General features: G+C 43.0%; 3 protein-coding genes across 5 annotated transcripts in view; 2 read left to right on the top strand and 1 right to left on the bottom strand.

Annotated features, from left to right (window-relative positions):
• LOC118287385 (proteasome activator complex subunit 4B-like) overlaps window positions 1-6,448 on the top strand; it is a 34,073-nt gene extending 27,625 nt beyond the window's left edge. Inside the window, exons 42-47 of one of the 2 annotated variants that reach the window (XM_047327823.1) lie at window positions 747-832; window positions 1,020-1,148; window positions 2,570-2,725; window positions 3,641-3,779; window positions 4,003-4,139; window positions 5,540-6,448. In XM_047327823.1, the coding sequence (XP_047183779.1) occupies window positions 747-832; window positions 1,020-1,148; window positions 2,570-2,725; window positions 3,641-3,779; window positions 4,003-4,139; window positions 5,540-5,674 (782 nt within the window). In that variant the 3' untranslated portion in view covers window positions 5,675-6,448. The remainder of the gene's footprint in view (window positions 1-746; window positions 833-1,019; window positions 1,149-2,569; window positions 2,726-3,640; window positions 3,780-4,002; window positions 4,140-5,539) is intronic. The other variant, XM_047327824.1, reaches the window with a different exon arrangement.
• Window positions 6,449-6,676: 228 nt separating this feature from the next.
• On the bottom strand, window positions 6,677-10,372 carry chac2 (ChaC, cation transport regulator homolog 2 (E. coli)). 2 transcript variants are annotated; one of them, XM_035612503.2, is made up of 3 exons: window positions 9,973-10,372; window positions 9,271-9,306; window positions 6,677-8,747 (listed from the first exon to the last, which is right to left on the bottom strand). In XM_035612503.2, exons 1-3 carry the CDS (start codon window positions 10,216-10,218, stop codon window positions 8,358-8,360), a joined length of 672 nt encoding a protein of 223 aa, XP_035468396.1. In that variant the 5' UTR covers window positions 10,219-10,372; the 3' UTR covers window positions 6,677-8,357. The 2 variants fall into 2 exon arrangements, with proteins under 2 accessions (XP_035468396.1, XP_035468398.1); XM_035612505.2 differs by having other exon boundaries at window positions 9,221-9,306; window positions 9,973-10,017.
• A 5,756-nt stretch (window positions 10,373-16,128) lies between these two features.
• The window catches only part of nrxn1a (neurexin 1a), a 70,921-nt gene continuing 65,877 nt past the window's right edge, over window positions 16,129-21,172 (top strand). The window contains exon 1 of the mRNA XM_035613100.2: window positions 16,129-16,147. The gene's annotated coding sequence lies outside the window, so the exon portion shown is untranslated. The remainder of the gene's footprint in view (window positions 16,148-21,172) is intronic.

The raw sequence follows: 21,172 nt of genomic DNA on the forward strand, positions 1-21,172 counted from the left end.
TTAGGGAGTGTGCGAAAATCTCAAACGTGGCTGTGTGTTCAGGACTTTTCATGCATTTGTTTGAAGCCAAAATCCTTTGCATGGCTAAAGGCCAACAGACGAATGTGAGTAAGGCCATAGCTCCTATTCAAAATTGTTGAATTAGTAAACTAACCAAAACTACTGTAATGTATAAAACATGTTGCCTGAAATGGCAAAATGTCTACTAGTTATAACATTGACCAAGCAGTAGGTGTTTGAAACGAGAAATTATGCAGATATTTCAATTTAGATGTAGACTGTGTTATTTCATCAGGCGAGCGCGACCCCTGTTTGCCAAAGACAAAATTTAGATGTCACCGCTTGTGTTCATTTTTTTTCTCTCTCGCCTTTTTGCTCTATCGGCTTCTCTTATCACTCTTATCTTCCTGATACAGATAAATATTCGCTTATGAAATTATCCAAATCATTACTAAATCATGATAGATTGTGTTATATTATCGGCGCAACGCAGTAAGGTCACAGCACCAAGTCTGCCGTTTTTATTACTTGGCAGCGTTCCAAAATCTCCTCTGTGTGTGTGTGTGTGTGTGTGTGTGTGTGTGTGTGTGTGTGTGTGTGTGTGTGTGTGTGTGTGTGTGTGTGTGTGTGTGTGTGTGTGTGTGTGTGTGTGTGTGTGTGTGTGTGTGTGTGTGTGTGTGTGTGTGTGTGTGTGTGTGTGTGTGCGCACGCGCGCGCACGCACGCGCTCGTGGGTGCCATTTGCAGTGTTGAAATGGTTGATGGCGAGTGCGGGGAGAACTTTTACCACTCCCGTTCAGCAGCAGCTACAGCTTCTGCCCCTGCTTTTCAAGGTAACCACACACACACACACGTACACACACACACACAGACACACACACACAGGTCCCAGCACAGCATTAATACCCACTCAATCTTACTTGCCCATTAAACTCAATTTCTCTCTTCATTTACTCAAAGTGCGTGGCTGTGTCTTTCCTACCTCTCGCCCTCTCTCTCCCTGTCTCTCTCTCCCTGCAGATTGCCCCGGTGGAGATTGATGAGAGCTATGATGAGATGAAGCAGGATGCGCGCACGTGTCTCTCTCTCATGTCCCAGGGCCTGCTGTATCCTGAGCACATCCCTCTGGTTCTGGAAGCACTGGAAGAGGTAACATGCATGCACACACATACATATAGTAAAAAGAAAACACACACACACACACACACACACACACACACACTGGCCTGCCTGCTGTCAGTGTGCTGAGCTTTGGTGGTGCCCAAGGTGTTGGTAGACTAAAAACAACCTGTGCTATTTTCATTTGCTTCTCTTTTGTGATGCTTACAGTGTTTCTGCCGTGGGTTTTGTGTGTGAATGGCCACCCTGTGGAGATATCTCTCTTTGCAAACGCTGTCAGAATACCCTACCATCACGGCTACAGTTTTTGCATTAGTATGGTAGCCAGGATGAGAAAGCATCGCAATGTTATTTTAGTTTTTACCCTGACACCCAAACCTAATCCATTTTATCTTGTGCGAACTAGATACCGCTCTGTTAAAAGGAATTGGTTGTATATATACGCTTTCTCGATTTCTTGCGGAGAGTTAAATGAAAATATCCACACACTCTCATATCTGCGTGCTGAATATGAAGCTACTGCAAGGAGACAGATAATTTAACTTAGCGTGGAGACTAGAAAAAGGGGAAACAGCTAGCCTTGTACTGAGGATAAAAACGATATTGTTTTTAGTATTTGGAAAGCACCCAATGCTTCCCAAATTGTCAAGACTATTCCGAATTTATAGGACTTCTATAGACCCCAGGGGCTTTCTGGTGACTGCTTGTTTGCCAGGCACTGAGCCAAATGATTTGTCGTGAGAAGCCATCAATCCACTCGTTAATATATGCACCGAGTTGTCAGATTAATTTGATGCTTTTGAGAAATCCTGTCTTGTGAAGTCATTGCCATCTGTGTGATAGAGCTCTAGGGACCCAGCACAGCTAAGCTAATATGAGCCTTAATTCTTTATTTTCTGTACGTTTGAGACGATTTTCCGAGCACTTCATCGAGATCCGTCTACACCTGCGCATTTTCTGTGCCCTTTCCCCAGATCATGTACCGTGACGGATCAGGGATGAAATAGCACTTCCATCAGTCAAGTCTGTGGACTACTAAAATATGCTGCAGTGTGCACTAATGGCATAGACAGGAATACCGCAATGACATAGAATTATTGAGCATGAAATCTTTTCATGCACGGTCCCCAGAGGATAAAGCTCATGATTTGGGCAATCCCTGACTTCTCCTCTAGCGCCACTAGTCGATTTGATAGTTCCCGTTTTTAGTAAAATGTCTCGACAACTGGATGGGTTGCTATGACACTTCGTGCAAATGGTCATAATCATAGACTGTACATAATGATGGACGAGGCGACAGCTCCCCAAAGGGGAAAACCAAATCATCATCTTGACCGCCACAGGTCATGAACTCCGCCTGCTCCATGTTAGCAGCTGGGACATGGACCCAACTAAAAAGTCAAAGTACACGTTTGATACTCTCTTGATTTCCCTCCCCATTCTCTCTGCAGATGGCGGGCAACAGGTCGTGGCACGCTCGCTTCTCAGTGCTGACCTACCTCCAGATCATGGTTTTCTACAACTTGTTTACGCTGCTCAGCGTGAACGCCGAGGTGCTCCGCATCCGAAAGCTGGTGATGCAGCTGCTGCTCGACGAACAGCTCGAGGTAGCGTACGCACAGGAAAAAGGCAGCAGGTTTACACACTGGTTTAACACAGCCGTCGCCCCTCCGGAAAGTGTAATTGTCACGGGATTATAAATGGCCACTTATTGTCCTCTAGTCTCTCCTCAATAAATCTTAATCTTTCTTCTCTGCTCAGTGTTATTGCTTAAAAATAACCCTCTACCCCACCGCCCGGCTCATAATTTATTTTCCTGTTTTGTAGCATTTCTCTTGTTCCGTGGGTGCAGGGACGGTGCACTGGCGGCTGCCTCGTACTGCTTGTAATTTAAGTGACAAAAAAATAACATTGTAACTCAATTTAATCTCCAACATATACATTTGCAAGGAATATATTCGACTGTAAATCTTGGCTTGCTGTTGCTGTGTGTGCATGTGCTTTTAAAGTCCTCTTCTTTTCTCTGTCCATTGATCTGGATGTGCAGATGGAAATCAATGCACTAGCACTATGCTTCAGCCGAGACGTCTAAATTACAAAAGATTTACTTCATATTTTGTAAACTGTGTGAATGAACAGCTGGTGACTGCGTCGTCTTTGTATCATTGTCTGTTTCGGTGCATCCGCCGTCACTCAGTGCTTATTCATAATTTATGCAAAGTGATGCAGGAAGGCAGTGATGTTCTGCAAGTGAATTTTACCTCAGCTCAACTCAGCATCTATCCCTCCTCCTCCCCCTCCTCCTCCTCGTGAGCTCATCTCTCTCTCATCCCCCGATCTCCTTGCACTCACATCTCTTTATAAATTGTGTATGCGTTTCTTGCACTAAAACTACCTCGTGCTTTCCACCACATCCTTTCATTTGTCAGTTCTGATCTTCACCAGTCTCTCCTCTTTAAAATTCTGACTCTTTCTCCCTCCTCGCCGTGCCGCCCTTCCCCCTCCCCCCATTCTCCCCGTAGGTGAGGGACATGGCAGCCACCACCCTCAGTGGTTTACTGCAGTGCCAGTTCTTCCCTCTGGACTTCAGTCTGCAGACACAGCTCCAGACGCTGAGTCAGACTCGCCTCCCCAAGGCCAGAGGAGAGCTGGCCTCCACAGGTACACACACACACACACACACACACACACACACACACACACACACACACACACACACTAATGGAGAGTTAAAATTGGTCTAATCATTTCAAGGTTCACAATTCCCCTGGGATGGGAAAGGGTAACAGGGCAAGTATTACTGCGATTGCCTTGCCGTTTGATTGTGACAGGCACGTAAATGTGTGTGTGTGTGTGTGTGTGTGTGTGTGTGCGCGCGCGCAAGCAGACTTAGTCCGGCGCCATGCTGGAGTGCTCGGCCTCAGTGCGTGCATCCTGTCGAGCCCCTACGATGTCCCAGACTGGATGCCTCAGATATTGATGGACCTGAGCGACCATCTCAACGACCCACAGCCTGTAGAGGTACACACACACACACACACACACACACACACACACACACACACACACGTGTACAAACATCTCGCTCAACACAGCGTGAGCTGAGAGAACATAATTTCATTGTCCAACTGAGGAGAAAATTGTGCCTTTGGCTTCACTTGAGGCATGAAGAAGACATACAATGTAATCCGTAGTGCAGAGTTTGAATAATGCATTACGTGACGGGGAGCCAATGATGATGATAATTAAGTGCTTCTCCTGTTGCAAAGTGAAAAAAGAAAATACATTGGAAATTGAGTTTAAATAACATATTTGCGAGTGGATTAATAACTCTGTCACAAACGCTCCTGCACAGAACAGTGTCCTTTGTGAAAATGGCAGAAGTAGCAGGTTTTGTGCAGAACAGTCATCGATAATTAATAATCTCGTCTAAATCCGTTCGGGTTGTTAACCTAGAGGAAGCTGTTCCTTCCTTTCACAGAGTTTCATTTAATTGTTCTGTTCGAAGGCCACACTGAAAAATGAATGTACTCGATGTTTCAGTCATGATTACATCCTCGGTTATGGTGATCCTCAGTTTAATTCCCTGTGTCCTTGTTGAACCGCGGTAACTTTTCACTCCAAACTTGTTTCCACTTTGAATAATTTCTATGCTGTGTGTTTAAATGGTTACATCTGGCATTTTAACATTAATAAATTATTATAACCTCATTAGTTTTTAATTAATGTAAACAAATGGCGCCATTTGCCGGAAAGATTGTCAGCTGCTGCCGGATTCTTGGCTGCTGTTTTCACAATTGTGGGTCTCCAGAGCTGCAAGAATCATTTGGATTTTACTTTGCCGCTTAAAACAGGAACCATTAACTTTACTCGTCGGTCTAAGAATAGATAGAGGCTGTTATCACGAGCCGTTATTTGCTCTTAACTTTTTTTTCTGCTCCCCAAAAACAAATGGGGCGAGAGAAAGGACTATCAGCGTCCTGCTTATTGCAGGAGTTTGCTGCGGGGTTTAATGGAAACGTGCTAATTTTGATAAACAAACAAAGTCACTCGTGAATGTACATTTTCTCTCCGAGATGGAATATTGTATTATTATCCACGAGCAAAGGAGCTCTACTCAATCTTGTATTCTGTGGGAACGATTTGTGTTGTGGTGGTTTAATCGATTCAATAAGCTTTTATTCAAGTTAGAAGAACGATAGAAAAATATCTTATTAAAACCAAAATTTGTTATACACAGTATTAAAAATGATCATATTCTACTTCCTGTCTATATATAAGCCAAATGTCCGCAGTTGAAGGCAGACTGAAAGAGTTGTGGGACTCATATCGGCCAATACAATCGGCCGACAGTTACATCGGTCGAGCTCTAATGTCACAAATGTACGTTTTTAATTGATGACGATGTCGCCTGCCCCCAGATGACGGTGAAGAAGACCCTGTCGGAGTTCAGGCGCACCCACCACGACAACTGGCAGGAGCATCGGCAGAGCTTCACCGACGATCAGCTGCTGGTGCTCACAGACCTGCTGGTGTCGCCCTGCTACTACGCGTAGGCGGCCAGGTCCTCGACAGGCTGACGGGCCGGCACCACAGAAGAAGAATGACACCTTTTGAACACTGTCGGGCGCTGCAGTCCTCTGTGCAGCCTGTGGGGATAATACCCAGTATGATAATGTCGCAGCGGCTGAGGGCCTCTGCCTTCTGGAACTTCGCGTGTTGCTGCTGGCCTTCAGTACAACCCCGCAGGAAACAGTTTTCAAACATTTACTTTATTTGGTGTGTTATTTTTCTCTCTCTCTCACCAAGCTGCTCAACAGCCCCAAAGGTGGCCACTTTACTTTGGAGATAACCACCACTTAGGTGTATATTTTTTCTCTCTATTTTATCTCTTCGTATCACAGTTTTTCCCTGCACTTTCATAGTATTTTTTTAAGCGATACACAAACAGCTGGAACCTGAACTTCTTTAAATAAATACAATACAAAGGTGTATGATAATGTAACAATGCAGAATTAATATATGATCAATATACATTGATATGACTAAATCCTGCAAACCGCAGTGGCATTTCTCCAGTTATAATTCAACACATGCAGTGTGATGATGTTTATAATACTTCTTGATATTGATTATGCAATAGATATAAATTAATATTAATGGCAGATTATTAATATTAATAAGAATATATACAACTATATTAAGAAATCTGATATTTAATGTGCTATAATGACATTATACCAAAATGCATACAACCCCGTGTTGTATTATATAATAGCTCAATGAGGATTTGCAGTCGTTTCCAGTTAAATAAATCAAACTGCATCGTTTGTGATGTGACGCGTTTCATTTTAGTGGAAGGAGTGTGGCGCGCTTGTATGTTTGCCGAGTAACTGTTCTGCACACACACACAGAGAGAAAGAGAGGGAGCTCAAACATAGAGTACATGTTTCTTTATGCAGTGATAGTTAGTTTTGTGCCAAACATGTTTGTTATGGTGTACAGTTGGTGAGTGTGTGTGTACACGTGTGTGTATAAGAAGGACAAGATCACAGATATACCTGTCAACGTTTAGTTTTTTTTATTCATCTTGTAGATTTTTTTTCCTGATGCAGTGTTGTTGACTTTGATATGTTCACTGTGCTGAGACGCCGATGCGTTGAGATGCGTGTGCCTGCAGAATGAGAAGCAGCCGATAGCCGACGCGGGAACAACAATAGCTACAGATACTGAGACAAGGTAAGTACAGCCCGGAATAACAAGCGGCCGTTCGAGCAACTTGACAACATGATTAAAGCGGTCGTGTTTTATCTGCCTCCCTCGACGACTTTTTTTTTTTTTTAAGTTCCTGTTTTATTCTGAAGTTGCACGTCTTTTGTGTCTATAGTTAATTTACTTATAATATACTTTACCACTCACTATGAATACCAGTATTTTTTCTTTTTCCTAACCTGTCAGCGCCTGTGTTTACATCTGGGTTCTGAAATCCTTGAACTTTAACAGGTATGATGGTAATGATGATGAGAATGACAAGGATGATAACTTCCCTAAAGTTTGCTTTTCATATCAGGAAGAGAGATTGAAATGATTAAACATAGGTGGATTACCAGGTTATTGGTAATCATGACTACTAGCCACCCTAAGATGAAACAAAAAGCATTGGGTATTCTTCTATCCTTACATCATCTCTCTTTCCTCTTGAGCTCTACTTCTTCTCGCTGGTTTGAAGTAGACATGGCTCAGTTGAGGGGAAGAAAAAAAAGTGTGGAGGCAAAGCCTAACTTGTGACAACAAATCAGGATTTCCCAGCGTGTATCAAAAGCTGAGGGGGCGGTTTACTCAGCAGTTATTCATATCTAATAAAAACCATACCCACGCAGTCCTGATGAAGCAGATTAGTTTGAGTGTTAACACACAGTTGCTATTTTGTTGTTAATATCTAGTGAGGCTGTGCACACTCAGTTTCTCTGTGTCATTTCCAGCAATCAGCCTGGTTGGCCTATCATCTTGCTGCTGTCTTTTTAAATATGATTTCTTATTCTGCCTTAGTTCTGCTGCTGTGCGCTCCCTCCACCTCCCCATCACCGCCCAGACTATGCAGACTCATCACATTCATGAGTCTCTGCAAGTCGTCAACCACCACCACCAGTGTCTGGACTCCATTTAATCTGCTGCTGCTCAGGTCAGATGCCCTCGATAACACCGAGTCTTTAGCTGAGTCAGAGACTCAAACAAGACTTTGTCATCACATATCATCTGTTAAGTCTGGAATAAAATCTCCCTCCTGATTTAAATGTGGACAAAACTGCTCTAAATTCCATATCTTAGCAGTGCACTCACACCTCAGATGGTTTTTACTTAAAGATGAATAAAACCAGGCCAAATTTATCGGAGTTCAAATGTCCACTAAGCATTTAATCATTTGAAACATTTGTTCTTTTTGCCGTTTAAGATATTTCACATTGAGCAAACCTACAAGTCTATTCAAAGCATATTTGTGATCACTCAACATTTAGTTTGCCAGTTACAGTACTGTCTTATTTTGTAGTTGTAGGTGTTTTAAATGCAGGATTTATTTGCAGTGTGACATTTAAAGAAAAGAAAAATAGGACTTAACATATTTTCTGAAGCCGACTAAAATCCTGATTGGCTCCATGTGTATCTTGAACCCTGAGATCATTTGCCAAATGCATCTTTCTACATCAAAGATCAAGACATTTTTCTTCATCTAATCATCTATCAACCCGTTTGAGTGTGTTTCTGGCCGCTTCGTAGTCTTTCCCTCACTAAGGTTTCTAGAGAAAACAGGTGATCGTCTGAGTCCTCGGGCAGAATTGTCCTCACAGCGTCAGCGAGCTCAAAGAGGTACTCTGTGTTTTGCCCGCTGGGACCGGTCGAGCTGACGATCTGGTTGGCTATGGCCTCCAGAGAGGCGGGACCAAGGTAGTTTGGATCGCCCTGAGAGCCGATGTAGAGCAGCGTCTGGTCGGGAGGGGGAGCGAGAGGTGGACGGGGGTGAAAGGTCACCGTGATGACCTGATAACCACCTTTTTCTCGGTAGTCGAGGTAGCTCTTCACTTCTTGCTCTTGGCCCGTCGGCAGCTTGTAGGCAACGCCCCAAACGCATCCCTGGGAAAAAAGAAAACAAACAACTGACCCATAAAAAATGGTTTAACATCTTTGAGATGGAATATATATTTGATGTTAGAGGAACAATGAGTGTGGCCTGCTGTATAAAGAATGCAGAGTGATGACGTCTACGCAGACACGTGTGGATAAAGTTCCCTTTATCTTTAAAAACTTCTGCACTATGTCAAATTTAATAAATATCATAAAAGATTTGTTTCATTTTATCAGGTGGGTGAAGCTCATTGTGTACATCACAATACCGTCTTACTTTATAACTAATTTAAAGAAAAATACTGCCATCCTGCTGAAATGATGCAGAATTTATAATAATCAAAAATGTATCAAGCGGGTTTTAGCTTCCCTGCTGTGAACTTTCTTGGTTTTACATCATTGTAAACTTTTTATTTTATCACTATTTTCTAATAAAAATAGATTAAAAATAGATTAATAAATAACAGTTGCAACTCTATTACCATGTGATATATGTCAGCTTTTAAGGTTCAGTAGGGGGGAGGTCTCTTACCTCAGGATCCTCCACCAGTGTTACGACCCGGCCAGGCTGTAGAAGATGGACACACATTAAAAAACGAAAAGTTGAATTCATGTATACATTTTGGGTAAAAAAAATAGTTTTTTTCTTCATTCAAGTTCTGTTCATTTGGTTGTTTTTATTTGTATTTATGATAAAGTTTATGGTTAAACTAAAATATCAAGCCTCAATTACATTTCTTTATCATAAAAGTTTGATAATGAAAGCTTAGGTTAGGATTTTATATATATATATATAGGCCAAATATCATATCGGGAATCTTGTACTCCCAAATATTCATATCGGTTGGGCTCTAATTTTTAGAATGAATATCCCACATTTAATGCTGCTGTCTCTGGAAATCCACAGCACAACGTTTTGAACATTATCCGTGACATGAAATTCACGCTTATAGAAGTGAAACAAAGTTAGAGGCTTTAACGTGCACGTGGTGAACTGTGCCATCTGTGCCATATGTCACTTGAAAAGTGTTGTATAAAGAAAATCTATTATTATTATTATTATCAATAATGATCTGTGACTACATTACTATATTTAAGTGATTTACTAGGGACTCCTCGGTATCTTCTGGCATTAAATTACACAGAGGAGCTTGTTCCGTTCCTGAATGGTTGTGGCAACACTGCACCTGTGACCGTCACCGTTCAGGTCCCGTTCGCCGCCACGTCGACTCACCTTGCCCGGTACTCCCCGGTGGTCGGTGCTGCCCTGCCAAAACCGACGGCTGAAGCCTCGGATGAAGCCGATCTTCTTCTCCTCGTAGGGAAAGTCCACCTTCCATATGAGGGACCCGTAGCCGAAGACCCACATGTCGGCGACACTTCGTTCCGCTGATGGCAGCGCGCCAGCACGGACGGTTTTGGGGGCGGACTGCGAGGTCGACGTCTTCGGACAAACGGTGACTTTGACACCGGCGGTCATGACATGGACATGTCGCACACACACCGCAGGTGCCGTTCACCGGCAACGACCATAGTGATGTGTGTGTGTGTGTGTGTGTGTGTGTGTGTGGAACGACACACTCCTGATGCTAACGCATAACGTCTCCGAGGGTGGTCAAGTCGCGTAGGTTACGTAAGCGGCGTCGACTTCCGCCCCACAACTTTCAGTATAAACGTCGAATGACATCGCTCATTCGACGTTTATGTGAATGTCACAATGCAGCAACTACTCAGAGGTATTCAGTGAAAAAAAAAGATGGAAAATAGACCACATATTTGTGCTACTTATATTTATTTGTTTTTTATCGTTATTTTTCGTTTTTATTTTTAGTTTTAAAAGCTATTTGTAAGGCAACGGCAACTCCACTCCAGGAACAGGATTGTAATTTTATTTTCTTAAACAGTGAATAATACACCATGTAGGAAATATACGAACAAGGACTGAGAAACAAACTTTCAAGGCAACACATTATAACAGAAAATATGAATTGCCAAAATACAACCGAATGTCTGAAAATGACGGACTATAAATTGAAAAAATAAAAATAAGAGAATATTTAAGAAATAAGAATCTGTTTAATCCCCCTCCCATTCTTTTCCATATCACTGTAATTGTTGTTATCTCGTTGTGTATCTGTTGTTAAATCAAAATGAACAAATCATTCTAAGAATATGAAATACGACTTTAATTCTCTTTTAAAGACTTTGGGTAAAGGTTTGACTTTTCAATATTTCACTTTGTAAAATAAAGGGTTTCTCAAATAGAACTAAATTGTTTGTTCTACTGTCAATTTACAGACATTATTCGTCAGTTTTTAAAATGTTCTCGTCAGTTTGCAGGCCGTGACATCCCCATATACCCACAGGCCTGTATAACGAATATTTTGCCTCTGACGTTTCTATTAAAAAAACATAAATGTTCTTTTCAGTCACTTACAAGTTTTGGCCACTAAATCCTCAATTAAATGCTCAGAAATTGTGTTATTCTTATTCTAATGGGCTAAACGGGGTATTAATTGAACTAAGCCACCATATCTTCCTGTAGGCTACCTTTTGATATGCAGCCATTAATTGACTTTCAGCGAATGTCTAATTGTGCATTTGTGTGTTTGTGGACAGATAACACAGGGAACATGGGTTTCCATCTTGACACCAGGGGGTGCTGGGTTTCTGTTTCCCCCCACAGTATATCAATGTGTGTTCTCCCAAATACCAGGCTCGTCACTAATGCCGCCTGAGCACTGATTCACATCCAAAATAAAGTGGACAGCAACAGTCTGGCCTGCAACGTCAGCTGCACAAACACAGCAGCCGTTTGCTCCGCCCTCTGCCTCCTGAGAGAAGCCGGCCAAGCAAAACCTTTTTATGTAACTTGAAGAGCCGAAGATCTGTGGTTGAGATCCACAGCTGGGCTGCAAAAATGTGGCTGCTGACGACACGTGTGCCACGAAGGCACCGCGGTCGCTCAATGCATCCGCACTTCACCTGCTGCAGGGGAGCCGGTCACTGGGTGAAGGTCAGCCCATTAGGTTGTGTGTGTGTGTGTGTGTGTGTGTGTGTGTGTGTGTGTGTGTGTGTGTGTGTGTGTGTGTGTGTGTGTGTGTGTGTGTGTGTGTGTGTGTGTGTGTGTGTGTGTGTGTGTGTGTGTGTGTGTGTGTGTGTGTGTGTGTGAAGTATAAAGTATAAATCCACTTTCACAGAAGCCACCAGTGCATGAACACATTCTTCTTGCTTTTTTACCCTTCTTATGTGTTGCCTAAATTACCTTTGTAACACCTGACGTAATTCAGGGCAGGTTGTTTAACGCAGCACTTTCCACTACTTTATGTTCCCTGTGGTGAAAATAATGAGCTATTTATATCAACTACAACCTTCTAGAGCCGCACACACACACACACACACACACACACACACAGAGTGTACGCACTGATGCCGACAACGAATCTAAATCTTACTCCAAATATCCCAATTCTAACGTACACATAATAGTTTTTTGCATATGTGGCTCAGCACCACAGAAAGATTGTACAACCTGTCCCACAGGCCTCATCTCTTTGTGCGGTGTTTGTCTTCGACAGGTGCACATTTCACCCGACACATGCTTTATCGTGTTGTTTGTCTTGTGCTCTTTCTGACATGCACTCTATTTTCCAGACGAACAGCGTAGACATTAAGGAAAATATAAAGTGACTGTTGTACGGCGCTGTTTGCTTCTTGTGATGAAGGGTATGTTTTATTTGACCCCTGCTGGGGAGAAACGTGCAGCGTGTGTGCCTCAGCTATGTGAATTTGCCCAATTTGTTAACTGTCGTTTGGAAGGCGGCAAACAAACATGTCGCAGTAAATATGGAGACAACTCGAGGGGAATGGAATTTTTAGGCAAATGCTTTGTTCTTCCATCTGCTTTTGTAGCAACAGGAAAAAGTCTATTTCTTTTTAACACCAGTCTGTAGCTTCGTTAAATCTACTGCCGACCACTGTTAATTCCTGGTGAGTTGCTGTACTAACACGACAATCATACTAAATCAAAAAGGCCATCATTCCTAGAACACTTAATTAATGCTGCTGTGCCCAGGTGACTCTGCTCTCACCGGTGTTTTGTTCCACCGGTCTCTGCACGTGTTCCATTAGATTCATTTTTATCCTCACAGGCCCTCTTCCTCCCCGACGAGCGCATCCTTTCATTTTCAGATTCTTTTCCCTGCGCTCCACCTCTCTTTATGTTCCTCCTCCAACTCCAGAGCCGCTCTCCTAAACCTTCTCTCTCTCCCTCTGCACAGTCTTCTGTTTATTCATTAGGGAGGTGACCAAGATAGAGCTTCGCGCCGCCGTTTTTCTTCCCTTGGTTTTCTCATTTGTACCGGCTTCCTTTCATTTAGGAGAGTCCACATTTCGCTCGACAAACGTCTCAATTGGTGTTTCCTGTGTTTAAAGGGCCACTCAAGCCAATTTGACACATCAGACGTTGTGTAAGGTTAGTGGAAGATTGGGCTGTCATGTTCATAATACATTTTTCATCATGTCCTCTTTCATGATTTGAAGTCACTGAGGACGTCTTCCTGATAAACTTGACCCCTAACCTTAACCGAGCGCTGCCCGTGTCTGAACATGAGTCTGACGATGCCGTCATCACTACTAACAGATATTGCACCGCAAGATTGGACATTTTTGTCAGAAAAACAGAGTACATTTATTCACCAAACTACTTAGTAGCAACTTTTTTTGCGACCAGCGAGATAGACGATTGCATTGCAGAAGGAAGTGTTCTGGGGTTTTTAGCAACAAAACATTGGACTGCTGTTTGAGATATTTCGATGAAGGATGAAGAGTCTAACAAAAGCGGATATTAAGCGGCATTATGGGAAAGTTTGACTAAAAACCAGGGTGTGCCAGCTTCTGCTACATCGATTTAAATCATTGTTGTTGTTTTTTTAAGTCCCCGGACTTTATTAAAAGTACAATACTAAATTGCTGCAGTGTCCCTTTCAGACGGTTACACAATCTCATGTTTTCTGCTCTGAGTGGATTTTCTTGTTGAGGCTAAAAGTTTTGGAGAATGCGGGGGGGACAGGACATATTTCTCTGTAAGCCAGTTCACATTGTGAACCGTCGACATCCCGGACTTTCTTTTTTTTGAGTTTGTTTGTTCTGGTCAAGATCGAGGGCCATGTCAGAGTTTCCGTTTCGACAGCATCAGCCAACTCCAGTCAATTCATTCCTTGCTATTGCTCATAGTGAGCAACATGTACCCCCTGTTGTTGCTTTCCTTTCAGTCCATCCTCAGAAAATGTTTGACATGATCTCTGCCTCCTTCGCCTAATCCATTGACTCTGCTTGAGCTCTGAAAAGGGATTTCTTCAGTTCAAACTTTTTTTTTTCTTCTTTTAACACCCAACACCTTCATCATCTGACTAACCTCCAACACTTAGTTGTTCTCTTGCAGCGATTGAGGTCTACAAAACCCAATCTGAAAGGTCTCCTCCATATTGACTCATTTCTTGCAGCAGCGCTTGCACAGCTCTGGGACCTCTGACTCAATCGCCGCAGCCATTGTGAGGAAGCTGAGCCATAAAGGTCCACCATGTGTAGAGAACAGAGCAGAGTGGGCCATTTTGGGCTCAAACTGTTTGTTCCTGAACTGCTCATACGACTCCTGAGATTTCTCCCACGAGGCTCACACATGCTGGCTCTGCGGAAGCGGCCAGATCCATCACCGCCGTCGCACTTTTCCCGAAAATGCGATTGTATTCTGGTATAGAAAACTAATAATGACAGTGTGAAGGACTGTGAGATAAGAAAGCCATTATTAGCAAGTCAGAATTATCTATTTTGACTCAGTTTAAACACGGAGACTGCCCGAAAAAACGTTTGAGCAGCACTGGCATTGACAAATGAGAATAGGAGAATGGGGGAATCTTGTGCACTTTGGCATGACTGATATTCTTCTTCTGTCTTCAAACATTGTAGTGAAAAAATGATGACAAAAGCTTCATAGATAATAAATGCTGTGTTCGCTTTTGTCTTATCAGCTACCACGAGCCAAACATTTGGAATCCATGTGATGACAGAAGTGTCTGTTAATGTATAGTGTCAGAATTTATAAACTTGACATTTCTGAAAAAAAAGTAATCAAGAAGACGTTTATCTTGAAAAAGGTCTTTTAAATGTGATACAGACAATTAACTAAAACTGGAGCAGAGGTTATATGGACTCTTTTATATTCTGTTTTTATTTTGGCATCATCAAGAAAAAAAACTATATCTATGTTATTCATCTTATTTATACACCTAAATTATATTACTGCTGATCCTTATTTGTTTTATAACAAAGAAGGAACATGCTGCTTTTCATCATTGGCTGACAGTAAAACTTTGTCGAAAAGTCATCGATAGTTTGATAAATCAAAAGTTGGGTCATATTAACCTTCAAAAAAAAAAATGTATTCAGTGTCCAGTCATCCAGTGTGTTTTCTCTCTCCATGCACAGGATAAGTAGGTAAACAGATGTGTATTCCGCACTTGGAAATCATCACTGAAGGGATTTCAAGATATTTCCCCCTAAATATGGCTTAAGTCCAGTCACAGCAATGGAAACTAATACTCCAAAGCTTCCTCAAGCTTAACCAAAGTACATAACTTTATCAGCATGTTTGAGTGACAGCCATGAAGTATTATAGAAGGCTGATCAGGAGGGACTCCCTTTTGGTTTTTCTGGCCGCGGGCTTGGCCAGCTCGAGGCCCACAATGAAAAGAGCATATCTCTGCAACTACAAGGTCCATATGAATAATCTTGGTACTATATAAAGGTAACACTTGTGAGATTACAGCAGAAGTGTAAAAATGAGTATAGATGTTACTGAGTCAGAGTAAATGAAAATGTAACATGAATATACCCTATGTAATAATGTAGATGAAGCCCATTCCTCTAGAAATCCCCAGAACAACATCTGAACATTCGCTGTGCTGCTAATGTGAAGCAGAGCAAAGTTACAGGCTTTAGTAGGGATGCGGTCACATTACACCTAATACAATTGTTTTAAACGAAGACAGTTGCTCATCTGTCTCTAAAAAAGATCCTTGTGGGGCAGCGCGACGATGTCAGAACAGGCGGGGACATAACTCAGCAGCCCATTGGTCAATCTGAATGATTGACACGTCTATGGAACCATCCGAGCCAGTGGAATCGACGGACATCGATCTAGATCCCCGACAACAACACCATTCGCTAACTATGAGGAAGTGAACGAACTTTGAGGAATTTGATTGGTCGAACGCCATTTTACATTAGAAGTGCAAGCAGTTGGAGTGAAACAGGCCGTTTAGCATCTCAACATGACAAGGGGTCTTTGTGCTAGCTAGCTGAAACGGATTTTATGGATCAAAACACAAGTTTTCGTGACAACGTGGAAGGTAAGACATCGTTTATGCATGTTGCAGTTTGGTACAAACTTTTTTGTTGTTGTTGCTCTTCTTCGGTTGCTTGTTCGATGACGGTTGGTCGTAGAGTGATTACAAAACACACTGTTTAAAATCTGTGGCGTGGTCTAAGGCTTTGCTGTGACATGCCGCTTGTGGTGTTAGCATGAAATATCAGGACACACTGGACATGTAGGCTACAGTTTATCGTGTTAATGCCACATGCCGATTTAGTTGCTTGGTGTTTGAAGTGTGTTTGGTTTAGGTGACGCTGGTTGATGTTGATGTGTAGCCGAGCTTAATCTCACTGTGAAGAAGATGTGATACGCATGTGTGGGCTGATACATGTATTGAAAACCACAGAATGAAAAACCTCCATATGAATATTTTTAAAAAAGGAAAAAAAAATACAGCCATTCACAGTTGTTTTTTTTGCTGGAGGCAGCTGCTTGAAGTGCCCCCATTTTTAATCTTCTCTACATACATCCGGCCATGGTGTGATTGTGCTTGTGGTTAGGAGTCGCACACATAACCGGTTATTGGTAGGTTTTTCTTTTTCTTGTGTCTCTCGTCGTCAAGTACAGGCGGCACAGTGGTACAGTGGTTAGAAGTGTCTCGGTTCGAATCCCGGGTTCGGACCCACCAACCGCCTAGAGCCTCTCTGTGTGGAGTTTGCATGTTCTCCCCGTGGGTGTTCTCCAGGTTCTCCAGGTTCTCCAGGTTCTCCAGGCCTCCTCCCATGTTCCAAAGACACGGGCTGAGGTCCAATTGTCAAATTGGCCTAGGACGTTTCCTAAATCAATGCTTCCTATCTCCTTTAGCATAGGGTACACTGGAGCTTCCTTTGGGAGAGTAAGGAGATGTAGACGCCCCACAATTCCTTGCGGCAGCGACATTCAACGTGACGCGCCACGCACGGACGTAAACGATTCAATCCGATGTAGAAGCGGAAGTAGAAGAAGTGAAGGAGCATGAATATGACCCAGAAGAGACGCACGTCATCGTGTCCGTTACTGTGACATATGAATCATTTACATCTGATGTCACGCGGTGGTAAGACACGCTGAAACATGCCGGCGGAGCCGCTGAGGTGCTTTGGAGTTCGTCTTCGGAAATTTGTAGTTTCACCAGGAAAAACGCACGTCAACGACATCCGCCGTCGTGAAAGTGGAGTCGGATTCTCTGAGCAGCGCTGTCGGCTTTAACTAAGTCCTATGAGTCCTCCTTTATGGCTTTCCTTGACCTCATGACGTTTTCCACTGAGGTCAAGGAGTAGTAGATAGGAAGGACAGTTCGACTTCACCTATGCAGAGTGGGGTTAGGTTAATTGGAGATTTTCTTATTGACCACAGGTTTGGAATGTGAGAGAGAATGGTTGTTTGTCTCTGTATGTCGGTCCTGTGACGGGACGGCGACCTGTCCAGGCTGTACCCCGCCTCTCGCCCTATGAATCGGCAATTTCTGCCCCCAAGGCAGTGAGATTCATCCCCTGCATCACTGTAAACTATTCCGAACTTTGGTGAGAAAAAGTCTCAGCGCTGCACAGTCATAGCTTTTGGATTGGAGGGATGACACGCTCGGGTTTCAGGTTCTCAGGACAGAGATGAGTCGGAGCCAGAGTCGCTGGACAGCTGGCACGGAGTCAAAGTGGAGTCATAGCCGTAACAGAACAGAGTCGGTGCATGGTGCCAATCTGGCCAGAGGAGCCACCGAAGAGATGGAGCCGAGATTGAGCCGACGCCAGAGACAAATCTGAGCAAAGCTGGAGCCGATGCCCACTCCGAAGATGAGTAGGAGTTGGAAGTCAGAGAGAGAGAGAGAACCCCGCTTTTTACTCAGGAAGCGGGAGCTGATGACGAAGAGCACGATGAGTGGTGTCGGAGTTGCGTCAGAGTGGAACCAACCAGATAATTGCTGGAGAGGCGCCAGCGAAAAGCTGCCGGAGTTTGCACTGGAGTCAGACAGAGAACGGGAGCGGGGGAGGAGAACTGAGATGAAGAGGTGTAAGAGACTGGGGATTCATTAAAGTGTTATTTCTCTTTTTCCATTTCATTCCTTTTGTGGTCCTTAAAGTTTCAGTGGGATTAGTCGAGGTTGTTAAATTGCAGCCAAGTGAATGCCCCCCCCCCCGCGCCCCCCCCCATGGTGGCCTGTAAGTAACATAAAAACAAGTCAGTGTTTGATTAGTCTATTCTAGACTACTGTAGAAACATGCCGGACGTATAAGCTGGGTCACATTTGAAGGTGCGACTCGGCGAGTCTGATTTCGAAGTCTCCCTCAAATGCGGCTGACAAATGAGTACCTCCATTCCCGTGCAACGATGGATCCGCCGGGCCAATCATTCCTGGCACAACCTATCCCGGGGCCGTTGCTAGGCGACCACCGGCAGTGGTAGCGCATAGGAAATCCGCCGTAGACCCCACCGCCTCATTTGGGTTCGGCTCTTGAGCCTTCGCGTCCGTTCCCGCCGGAGTTGGCGGCCCCCTGAATTGGGACACAGCCGCAAAGTTCTCATTCGAGCGTAATGAAAAAGCAACTCATTCCTAGTTTCAGGTATCCCTGACGTGATAGATCCCCTCTGGATCTCACACACTGGACCTTTAACAATGTGTTGACTTTATAGAATGAAAGGAGAGTGTGAAGCTGATGAAGGAGAAGTGTGCTGTCAGAGAAAATGCTGAGCTTGGCAGGTGAAGGGGACTGACTTGATATGATGAAAGAGCTGGAGTCGGAACATTTTGCTCTGGACACTTGACAGACTTGCCGCTGGTTGCCAGAAAATAATATTTCTTTTCTTTTCTTTTCATGCCGTTCATGTAGATATATATTAAACTCACTGGTCTTAATGCCATTCCACAGTTTGACTGAAGACCGTGTAGGGGCCTGATCTTTAAGGTCCACATCCTACAACATGTCACCCAATCTTTCTTTTCCAGCTTGATCTCGCCGAGCTGAATGTTTTAAAGCTCTGATCTGACGGTCAGTTGAAATATATTTACTTCTGACTTCACAGCGATGGAGCCTTTGTATCCTTAGATCCCGCTTTTGGGCTTTTTACTAATGCCCCTCAAGGTCTCCCGCTGAATGACTCATTATTCTCACTCTGTCTCCGCCTCGTGAAGAGCCTCATTCACAATCGGTTTGTGTTCAATCCGTAGGCTTGATTGAGAGGCTCCGGATGTTCTGCATGTAAAAAGCTCACGGTCGCACGACTGGCTGCCCTGGTGCAGTGATTTTGCAGATACACACATGTCTTTTTCTTCATAATGATATCATAAATGTGGCCATATTTGTAGTTCCCAGCTGTGAGATTGAACCAGCACAGTAAAATTGCTTTTTTCTGTGTGTGCATCTGTCCTCCACATCTTTATGACCAAGTGGTCACAGAGAAATTTTAACTATGTCATTTATATTTTATCTACTACTTTTTCTCAGTTAGGTAACACCTTTAGATGTTGTTCTAAAGGCCCCGAATAAACAACATATTTTGTTGCATGATTTGCATGACTTGTGATGGCAAGGGGAATGGCTGTTAATCCACAACTGACTGCAGTATAACGCACACCGCGACGTGAGCACAATATGGAGAACATCGATCAAATGCTGGAAGGAAGCTGAGTAAATTGTAGCTCAGAGTTTTTTCTCGTATGTTTGTCAGACATGATGCCTTTTATATACAAAAAATATGGATTTGGCATACCAAATGAAAGTATTGTTGTATTCTATATTTTAATTTTTCATTGTATCATTATTTGTTCGTCCTTCAACTGATTTATGTTCTTTGAAAATTGTAAGTGAGTAAGTAATGTTTATTTAATATAGCACTTTTCACAAAGTACTTTACAAAAGAACAGATTGTTAAAAATTAAAAAAAAAACGAACGGACCAGGTAAAACATTTGTACACATATAGAGGAAACACACAAACTAAAAAACTGGACAAAGGCCAGTTTGAATAAATATATATTTTTTTTAGTAATCACTGATGGAAAAAACTTCTCTTCGCTCATCGAACTACTTAATATTATTTCAGTGCTTTTATGTGTTGATTATGTGCTCTACACTATTACACGAATTCCACATCACTTCACACAGAGCCGTTGATTAAACTGTCGTCCTGTGAAAATGACATGATTCACATATTTGCTTGAGGTGATGAGATGAGAAGACGAACAATATTCTATGTTTGTATGTTAAATATCAAGCGTCATCCAGGGGCCGTTTAGTTTAGCACAGAATAAAGTCTGCTCGTCTCCGCCTATACCAGCGTCTAAGATCATTAATTAAAACATTGTTTGTTTAATCCATACATAAACCAAAGTGTAAATACAACAATGGGAAATGGTGCAGTACCCTTCATAGAACTACCACTGGTTGTCTCATCACTTGGTTTTTGTACAGCAAAAGTAAATTAGTGGTTTTTCAAGAAGTTCTTGTATGTGGGTTTTTGTACTTTAGGACAGAGCCAGGCTAGCTGTTTCCCTCTGTCGCCAGTCTTTATGCTAAGCAGCTGCTGGCTTTGTGAAAAGCGAGTGATATATTTAAAGTTTCTCTTAAACTTTTGAAACTAGAAAATCTTGGTTAGTCCTTGGCAGGCTTCCTTGATGTAATGGCCTTCGAGGCGAGCCTTAAATGATGAATACACACATCACTTAACCTCTAATCACCGAAGCATTTTTTTTTTTTCCACTCTCAAGTTTAAACAACCGTATTGACGTCTGCATTATCTCTTAATGAAAAGGCGTCCATTTTGCATCGCAGCCTTGGACCTGTTACAACTTACGTTCTCCCTCCCTCCCTTTCTTTTACCACCGTCTCCTCTTTCTGTTTCATTTTATTGTGACATGTAATAAGTGCTGAGGCGGAGGCACAAATGGAATGGAACCAGTTTGCAGCTTGCGATGATGAGGTGGCCCGTGGTGGCCGTGACTGCGGGATGGGTCAGATTGGAAATATAGCCGGGCCACCGTGGAAGGTAATTGTTTTCCATGGAAGGCAAGGGTTACAGAGGAAGCCAAA

This window comes from Scophthalmus maximus, chromosome 16, assembly GCF_022379125.1.
Source record: "Scophthalmus maximus strain ysfricsl-2021 chromosome 16, ASM2237912v1, whole genome shotgun sequence".
NCBI classification, from domain to species: Eukaryota; Metazoa; Chordata; class Actinopteri; order Pleuronectiformes; family Scophthalmidae; genus Scophthalmus; species Scophthalmus maximus.